The following is a 9,473-nucleotide window of genomic DNA, read 5'->3' as shown; positions in this document are numbered from 1 at the left end:
TATTGGAGGACCAAAAAGCTGATACCGATTAATCGGTCGATTTTTATTTATTTGTAATGACAATTACAACAATACTGAATGAACACTTATTTTAACTTAATATATCAATATCTATTTAGCCTCAAGTAAATAATGAAACGTGTTCAATTTGGTTTAAATAAAGCAAAAACAGTGTTGGAGAAGAAAGTAAAAGTGAAATATGTGCTATGTAAGAAAGCTAATGTTTCAGTTCCTTGCTCATAACATGAGAACATATGAAAGCTGGTGGTTCCTTTTAACATGATTCTTCAATATTCCAAGGTAAGACGTTTTAGGTTGAAGTTATAGGAATTATAGGACTATTTCCTTCTATACCATTTGTATTTCATTAACCTTTGACTATTAGATGTTCTTATAGGCACTTTAGTATTTCCAGTGTGACAGTATTAGCTCTCCTCGCTCGAACCAGCAACACAACGACAACAGCCACCATGGAAGCTACGTTAATCATGCAGAACAAGGGGATCAACAACTAGAAAGCCTAGAGCTAGTGACGTTTGAAATGCTATTAGCGCGCGCTAACTAGCTAGCCATTTCACTTCGGTTACACCAGCCTCATCTCGGGAGTTGATAGGCTTTAAGTCATAAACAGCGCAATGCTTGAAGCACAATGAAGAGCTGTTTCAATGAATGTTTACAAGCCTGCTTCTGCCTACCACCGCTCAGTCAGATATTTAAATGTTTATATGCTCAATCAGATTATATGCAACGCAGGACACGCTAGATAATATCATCAACCATGTGTAGTTAACTAGTGATTATGATTGATTGTTTTTTATGACAAGTTTAATGCTAGCTAGAAATTTACCTTGGCTTTACTGCATTCGTGCAACAGTCTCCTTGTGGAGTGCAACAAGAGAGAGGCAGGTCGTTATTGCGTTGGACTAGTTAACTGTAAAGTTGCAAGCTAGTATCCCCCGAGCTGATGAGGTGAAAATCTGTCGTTCTGCCCCTGAACGAGGCAATTAATCCACCGTTCCTAGTCCGTCATTGAAAATAAGAATGAGTTCTTAACTGACTTGCCTAGTTAAATAAAGGTATAAACAAATCAGCGCCCAAAAATACAGATTCCCGATTGTTATGAAAACTTGAAATCGGCCCTAATTAATCCATTCCGATTAATCGGTGGAACCTCTAGTTTTAATATACAGTAATGCTTCAATTCACAAGTGGACATATTCCTACCCACAGGTACACCATGGATATGGTACTGACAGAGAACTCAATACATTTAGCAGTAAAGTACTGGCAGAGTTTGAGAAGTTTTGTACTTGGAACTTCAGATAATCTTGACCACTTTTTGCCAACTCACTATTCATTCCCTTTAGACTGCACTAACTCCCATTAATGCCAATTATGAAACTCGCATCAAATAATGCCTGACCTTTGTCACTAGGCTCTAAAGAGAATTTCTTATGACAGTGATGCATTCTAGTAATAACCTGTTAGTCAGGCCCAAAAGACTTCTAAGAATGTGAAATGTCAGAGTCCCCTAAACCCATGATAAGATGTTTGTGTAGAACTCCCCAGGTCAGCAGTGATTTGTTGAAACTTCAGACTTCAATAAACATGAACCCATAACCTCACACCCAAACTTTGGTCCCCTTACTGTACTTTGGGTCTTGACATTAGACTGGGACCCTTGTGAGTACATGGTCTTATGCATTTATCCTATGTGCTATTGCTGTTTTCCACACCATTGACTATAAGAAAGCCTTCTAGCCCCCTTCAGAGGGGTAAGACATAAACATCCATTCAATAGGACACATGTTCAGTGCTCTATGTATCCACTTTCAGGGAATAGGAATGGTTAACAGTAGGCATGGGTTACTTTTGTTTTTCTTGATTAATTTCAAATCAGAGTATTTGATACATTGTCCTTTGTGTTTTGGAAACAAGTACTATTGTGCCTGAGAGATGATTAGCAGTGACAGGTTCATCATTGCGCTGTGATTCTGCACCAGAGGCCACAGGGATGACAGCAATGACTTAATTGAGGCTTTATTCAAGAACCTAACAGTGGTTCTGTTGGCCCTCAATGGCACCCTGTTGTACACCTTCACCAACGTGACCTTCCACAGGTACAGGATGTACCTGGAGCTAATCAATGATAGCATCATGTCTTTCACTGTGCTCTTGATTGTCTTGACCTATGTATGCCCTTTCCTAAATTTGTCCGTGTATATATTTCTCATGAAACACACCTCTGAACTTCACAGTCATGTCTATTGAATGCTTTGTAGCCATCTGTCAACCTTTACAGCCTCTGATCTGAACAGTGAACATGACCTATGTGCTTATCACATGTATTTGAGTTGTAGGGGCCATCCCGGTCTTCATGTCATCATTATTGCCTTCATCCTCAAGCCTGTCATTTTTCTCTACCGGTAGGATGTGCTATCATAGGAATGTCTGACTCAGTTCACAACTAGAACACCAAATATGCCGCCAATATCCTTTACCTGTGCTTTGTGTGGATCACAATGATCTACACCTACTTCAGTGATGTTTTCAGCCAAAGCTGCAATCTCAGATCCCGTTTCAGCCAGAAAGGCCCAGATGACTATACTACTGCATGGGGTGCAGCTGCTAATCTGTATACTGTCATACATCACTCCGGTCATGGACAATGCATTCATTAGCCTCTTCCCCAAGTTCCACTTTGTCATACTGTTCTACAATTACATCACAACTGACATGTTACCCCACTTGCCCAGCCCTCTCATCCATGGTCAGAGATCAAGAGTTTAAGAAGCTCATTAAGGAGTCCCTTTGTAGAAAAACAGATCCAGCGGTGAAACCTTTGAGTAGAAGCCAGAAATTAAAAAGTGTACCGTAACACCAATTGTTGCTATACTGCACACCTAAAACAATCTGCTCTGCAATGTTGTATTGACCTTTATGAAAACACTTATTAAAATGGTGACTGGCCAGTAATGTACTGTGAATTACTTTTGAATTCAGCTCAAGATTTTGATTGTGTCCATCACTAATAGCATGTGGTTTTTGGGACATCCAGGCACTAATTCCTTTCTAAATATGACCCCTCTTGCCTCAAGCTTGTTTTCACCTCAGATCCCCTTGGTGTATTAGGCCATTATCCCACTTCGCCACGGAATTACAGTACATCAATCCTTTCCACTATAGTCTATGGATTGGAACTGATCACTAATCTGTAACAGCAATATTTAACGAGATTTCAGTCCACAGATCCATGAAGCACAACAAATGAGAAGTGATATACAGGTTCAATGCACAAAACACCAAGACTTTATTTTCTTATTTTACATTTCTTTTTTAAACAAAAAGTAGAATAAACATAACCCATTGCAAACAGCTTTTCTTCCCCATAGATATACATTAATTAAATTCTCAGATTTGAATCAAAAGTGCCATTTACAAAACTTCCTTTCTCCCCCCCCCTTTACAAAATTTTACTATTTTTTTGTTCGTTTTAACTTTTTCCTCCTTCAGCGATTTCTTCGCAGAGTCCTGGAATACATGTAAAATCCAAATTCAGTAACAACTGCTTTACAGTCACAAATGACATGAGTATGGTCAATTTTGGCAGAGTAACTACTGTTAACTCATTATAACCTAACCTGAAAGGGTTCTCTACTTCTTAGGAGAGTTTTCCTTGGCCTGGTGGGCTTGCAGCACAGCTACCGCCTCATCCACCTGGAGAGAACAGTGAAGAGAGAACGCATGGGATTAGCATAACAACAACTATGACCATGATAACACACCACCAAGAAACTCCAAACAATCATAAGTGGCTTCCTTTTTGCATGTAAAAGTTGATCTGAAAGGACAGAGGGAATGGAAGCTTGTCGTACCTTAGAATGCAGGGACTCGGGTGACTCCAGCATGTGCAGCAGCTCAGAGTTGTCAATCTCCAGCAGCATCCCAGTGATTTTACCAGCCAGGTTGGAGTGAAAGCCATGGATCAGAGGGTACAATCGCTCACCTGCAAACCAAGGGAAAGAGAACAAATTAGATTGAGGAGAGTGCCAGTGAGGCATCTCAACACTCTCCAATATAGGATTGACTGCAGAACATCATAGATCATGAACACTCCCCAATAACATTCCAGTTACATACCAAGCAGCTGTTTCTGCTCCATGAGAGGGGCTGCAGCCAGCATGGAGGCAGTGAGGGGTTCCTGGCCTCTGACATGCACCGCTGGCTCCATAATCTGCTGGGTAACAACCTTACAACACAGCAGGAAAGATTCAACACAATGCAATACACATTACCACTGGGACGGACCTCTAAAAGAACAGTCGAGTAAAATAAAATTACACAGCTATTGCATGGAAAGGATGCAATTTACGAGATTACCTGCTGCACTGCCATCGGTGCGGGCATAGTGATGACCTGCTGTAAGTTCCTCACCCCTGATGAGTATTTATACTGGGTGCCTCGGACCATACCACCAGACATGCCTGCCCGACCTCCTGCTGTCTGTGTGCCAATGTTAGCTGGAGATGGGGGTGTCTGTTAGTTACTGTTCGGTTTTTGCATCACAGCAAGTATATGTTTTGAGTAAGCTAGTGTGTATCCCTTACCCATCCTCTGTGTGTAGTTGATGATGCGTGGAGCCTGGGTGGAGGCCTGTCTGACGGTGCTGATTGGGGTGGAGGCGCGTCGGGGAACAGCAGACCTGACAAACTGGCCCGAGTAGGGTGCTGACAGCAACACAACACATGCCATGTCAATAGGGCATCAAACACATTTGTGTAACAAATATACATTTTAGAGTAGCAGAAATGCTTTAGTCATATACTTATTTTAGCTCCAATATCTCAAAAACATCTGCCTCCGACTCACCCTGTGGTCTGGGTGGCTGTGCAGCCCAGCGAGGAGATGTCCTCATGGTGCTCGCAGGGTTCGGGTTGTAGAAAGTGCGACTTGGAGGCTACAAAAAACAATATCTTACAGATAAAAACATCCCCTTCCAGGCCCAGCCCACTCCCATCAACCGTACTACAGACCTGAGGCACAGCAGACATGTAGTAGCCTGCCTGCTGGTAGGAGTCGATGACTGGGCCAGGCATGGTCCTCTGCATGTATTTGTTGGTGAGGATGGCCTTCCGCTCCTCCTTGCGCTGGGCCAGAGCCACGTACAGCGGCTTTGTGGCCACAATGCGGCCGTTCATCTCAGTTACCGCTTTGGTGGCCTCCTCGGGAGACGAGAAACAGACGAAGCCAAAGCCCTTGCTGTGGCCCCCGTCCGTCATCACCTGAGTGGAGGAAAGAGTTAGAGAAAACCATGACGTTAAGAGGTGCAGAGATATTACACGGATCCAGACATGATTCTTTCAGCCTTTGTGATACATCATTGGATAGCAGAAATGACTACTCATGAAAAAGTATGAGTATTTTTCTACCTTGGCACTGGTGATGGTGCCATAAGGGGCAAACTCCTTCCTGAGTTTCTCGTCATCCAACCCATCATCCAAGTTCTTGACGTACAAATTGACCCCTGAATCAACAAGAAAATAAATTATATTAAATATATTTTTCTTAAGACCACAGGTGTGCACTTCCTCACAGTACCTGATAGCGGTGGATACGTTCCTGTTTGATCAGCTCAAACTTGCGTTTCAGCTCCCCTGTCGCTCCATCCTCTTCTGAGCACGGCCCACATACAGAACTCGGCCAGGAACGAGTTCTTTCCCATTCATCTCCTCAACTGCCTAAAAGCAGTCCATCAAAGTCAACTCAAAATGCCACATTTTAGATGTCATGTTCCCCATTTCACACTATGACAGCCTGCTGGTTGATAAGGAGATGGCACATATGGGAGCAACTTTAGAGTATTACCATAAAATCCCAAATACAGACCCTTTGTGCATCCTCATGGTTTTCATAGTTTACAAAGCCAAATCCACGAGACCGGCCCCTTTCGTCCATCATCACCCGCACACTGAGGGTCCTGCCTAGGAGTCCAAGAACAGAGAAGGAGCCCAGATTTCATAAGCTTTCATGCCAATCCACCCAAAACAAAATCTGATTGCATGGATGTTCCAGAATGTTCATTTAAATCAAATAGCTATAACATCAACCACCACTTTGTACTAGTGCCCAAAGAAAGGAATAGAATGTCAAAGCTTGTCATATGTCCTACTTTCAGGATGTTCTTACCAAATGCAGAGAAGACCTCCTGGAGTTTCTCATCACTATAGTCGTCGCCAAAGTTCTTGATGTACACATTGGTGAACTTCATGGCTTTGGCCCCAAACTCAGCCTGTCGCTCCTTATGGGACTTAAAGTGGCCAACAAAACTGAACCACACCCGTCACCAGGGACAGTTGAGAAAGAGAAATATAAAACTACAATCAGTCTTGTTACAAAATATCAAACAAACTGCTCCACATCCCAGAATATCAGTGTGGAGACTTAATGATTTTCTCACCTTGATAAACAGCACTACTTGTAATTATTGAACTGCTGAATGATAATCTGCTGCCTATGCTTTTTCATAGCTTAATTTAGAAAGTCTTGCAAGTCTCAACTTTGTGGTCAACAGACCAAACATTTAAAAAAAACAATTTGAATAAAGGACAGGACAGGAACAAAGGTCTACCATTTCCCTCACCTAATCGTGGACAACTGACATTTCCCCCCCAGGAAATGGGCCTTTGGGTCTGCAATGCCAGAGTCACTACCTGTCTCTAGCCTGAGCAAAGAATATGAAAATGTTATCTGCAAAAACGTGCATCACTGTCTGAGAATGATACAGCGTTGACCAAATCAATAGTCCCTCCTCCTCCCTAACCATTACAGATTTCCTTTGCACTTCCCCTACTTACATCTCACTAAATTCAAGGTGGTTTATATATTGTTTGAAAGAAATGTAAATAAAATAGGGAAGAAAAAAAAGGTACCTTACAGATAGAATAAACAGCTCTTGGTAGGAATTTGTTCACTCACACTTTCCGGTCATTCAATAGCATTCCATTCATGGTATCAATGGCACGATTGGCTGCCTCTTGGGTTTCAAAGTGAACAAAGCCGTAGCCTTTGGAGCCATTCTCATCACACACTACCTGAAATGAAAAGTGCATGTTAGAAATGATGTACAGATCAATTATGCCCAAACACTCAAAGACAAGAATGCAATGTCTACCTTGCAAGACAGAATATTCCCAAAGGCTGAGAATGTGTCATACAGGGCCTTGTTGTCAATGGACTCGTCCATGTTCTTGATAAAAATGTTTCCAACTCCTGACTTCCGTAGCCCTGGGTCGCGCTGAGACCACATTATTCTGATAGGCCTACCCTTGAGGACCTCATAGTTCATTGTATCCAGAGCACATTCCGCTGGGAAAAAAATGACACGTATAAAGAGAAATACAGCATCAGACATCTGCTAATCACACACGTCCATTAATAACCTAATATAGGATTTAAGTTGTGTATTCATTGGAATATTAATCCATTAGCAGGATTATTCTTGAAATCCCCTTGATCAAAGCAAATAGCTACTTTAATGTAGTTGACCTTTGGAGTGGCTCTAATTAAGAGAACTCTCATATGGTGCGAGTTGCCATCAGCTTATCACTTTATCCATGATTGATACAGAGTAAAAATCTGATCACAAAAATAATATTACCATCAGCGGGTTGCTGGAAGTTGATGTATGCGTATCCTAGGGACCTGCGAGTGATGACATCACGGCAGACACGGATGGATGTGATGGGCCCAGCAGGAGAGAACTTCTGGTAGAGCATAGCCTCTGTGACGTCAGGATGCAGATCCCCTACGTAGAGGGAGGCCAATGGGTATGACTGACCACTGCTGTTCATCCTGCAGACAGAGATAGTGAAGATCATAGAGGGAGGGGGTGAAACTGGCAGACAACAAAATCTAACAGCCAGCACGTTTACATGTGCAGTGATAATTCGATATTAAACTGATTACGGCAGTAGGCAGAGTATGAAATAGTCATGTAAACATCTCATCTTAATCAGCGTAAGGTAAAAATCAAAGTAAGCATATGCCTATTAAAACACCTGGTTTTCATTGACTTCTGTATTATATGAAGTTGCCTACAAAGTTTGTAGGCTAGTTAGGTTATCTGACCTTTGGCACTTGAGACACACGGTCTGTTTGTAGTGTGGTTTTCATATAAGCACTTGGGTTTCCAACTACACCCATTATTTATTTAGTATCTGTATTGTTGTCTATCGCTTGTTTTCTTTGGTGCAAATAATAAAACAAACTTTGGGTGGCTGTGAGGGGAGGGGTCACATAATGGAGTTCACCAGTTGAGGATCAGGATGGCCAATCAAGGCGTTTTTAGGGCAACTCAGTTCTGTCTGAACTAGTTGTGGAGTCTATACTAACACCTGACCTTCCATAAAAACTTCACTATTGTTACACAACAATGACAACCTCACGATGACGATCACCAAAGTTTACTTTAGCTATTTAACATGATAGTATGAGTATTTCTGCTCTCACATGGCCACCACTGGGAGTGTAAAGGTTTGACATGGATTCTCCAGTTACCTAAAGTAGCGACCTATTAACTTCGCTAGTTAGTTAGATGCCAGTACATTTGTATTATCTCGTCTTAAAACAAGTAAACCTAAAAGATTGGATCATTACAACAGGTGTACGGTCTATCCTTGACACATCACAGCCTTGCTAACTAACATTAAATGTTAGCTAGCTATTTTAGCCGCTTAGTAGTTGAAACAGACTACTGAGTTGTAGAAGGCAGTAAGTTAACGTTAGTGTAAACCATCAAAGAGTTCGGCATTTGTTTGAAACCCAATGTGTTTGCTAACATACAATGCCAGCTACTTTAGCTACTAGCCAAGAAGTTAGTAATTGCCAATCAAACCCAGCATCACTAACGTTAATGGAAATTGAAATAAATTGCAGTAAAAATACATTTATACAGATATTATTGTAGAATGTCTTACCTTATTGAATTGGCCAAGGTGGAAACAACTCAAATTCTTTAATTTAAAAAGTTCTGGCCTAAAACTTAGTAAAATGTTTGTTTTAATTTGATAATTGCCGTGAATCACCTGCCTTTTCACTCCGCGACCATGAATATTCTTCAATGACCTATTTATAAACTATGATAATGACACGGCCCGACTAATCCTCCGCGTGAAAAAGTAGTCCATGTTATTGAAAAGCTACATTCTGGGATTCAAAAAACAACAAAACTCGTCCCGCCACTCAATTTTGCATACTTTTGAAGTATATATCTAGGCTAGCGAAGTGTGAAATTGACCACTGTTAATTTGCACTTTGCAAAGACCAAACATTTGTTTCAACAATTAAATGAAGAGTTAAAACCAATGATGTAAACAGTTTATATTCAGGTAAATGCCAAAATAAAAACACGTAAGAAAATGAGGGATACGAAGCAGACGCTTCCACACAGGTGTGGTTCCTGAGTTAATTAATCA

General features: G+C 41.4%; 1 protein-coding gene across 1 annotated transcript; it reads right to left on the bottom strand.

The window, feature by feature from the left end:
- Window positions 1-3,286: 3,286 nt before the first annotated feature.
- Window positions 3,287-9,360, bottom strand: LOC124045651 (embryonic polyadenylate-binding protein-like). Its single transcript, XM_046365109.1, is given in 17 exon segments — window positions 3,287-3,531; window positions 3,642-3,717; window positions 3,876-4,006; window positions 4,141-4,249; window positions 4,381-4,520; window positions 4,608-4,727; window positions 4,870-4,957; window positions 5,034-5,282; window positions 5,430-5,526; window positions 5,600-5,657; window positions 5,660-5,738; window positions 5,887-5,981; window positions 6,187-6,326; window positions 6,976-7,091; window positions 7,172-7,365; window positions 7,658-7,851; window positions 8,976-9,360. Coding segments are annotated over 15 exon segments (1,872 nt in total). The 5' UTR covers window position 7,851; window positions 8,976-9,360; the 3' UTR covers window positions 3,287-3,531; window positions 3,642-3,654.
- Between the last annotated feature and the right edge of the window lie 113 nt (window positions 9,361-9,473).

Source organism: Oncorhynchus gorbuscha, linkage group LG10, assembly GCF_021184085.1.
Source record: "Oncorhynchus gorbuscha isolate QuinsamMale2020 ecotype Even-year linkage group LG10, OgorEven_v1.0, whole genome shotgun sequence".
Taxonomy (NCBI): domain Eukaryota; kingdom Metazoa; phylum Chordata; class Actinopteri; order Salmoniformes; family Salmonidae; genus Oncorhynchus; species Oncorhynchus gorbuscha.
The sequence above is the reverse complement of the archived record's forward strand: the minus strand, read 5'-3'. Positions and strand labels throughout refer to the sequence as shown.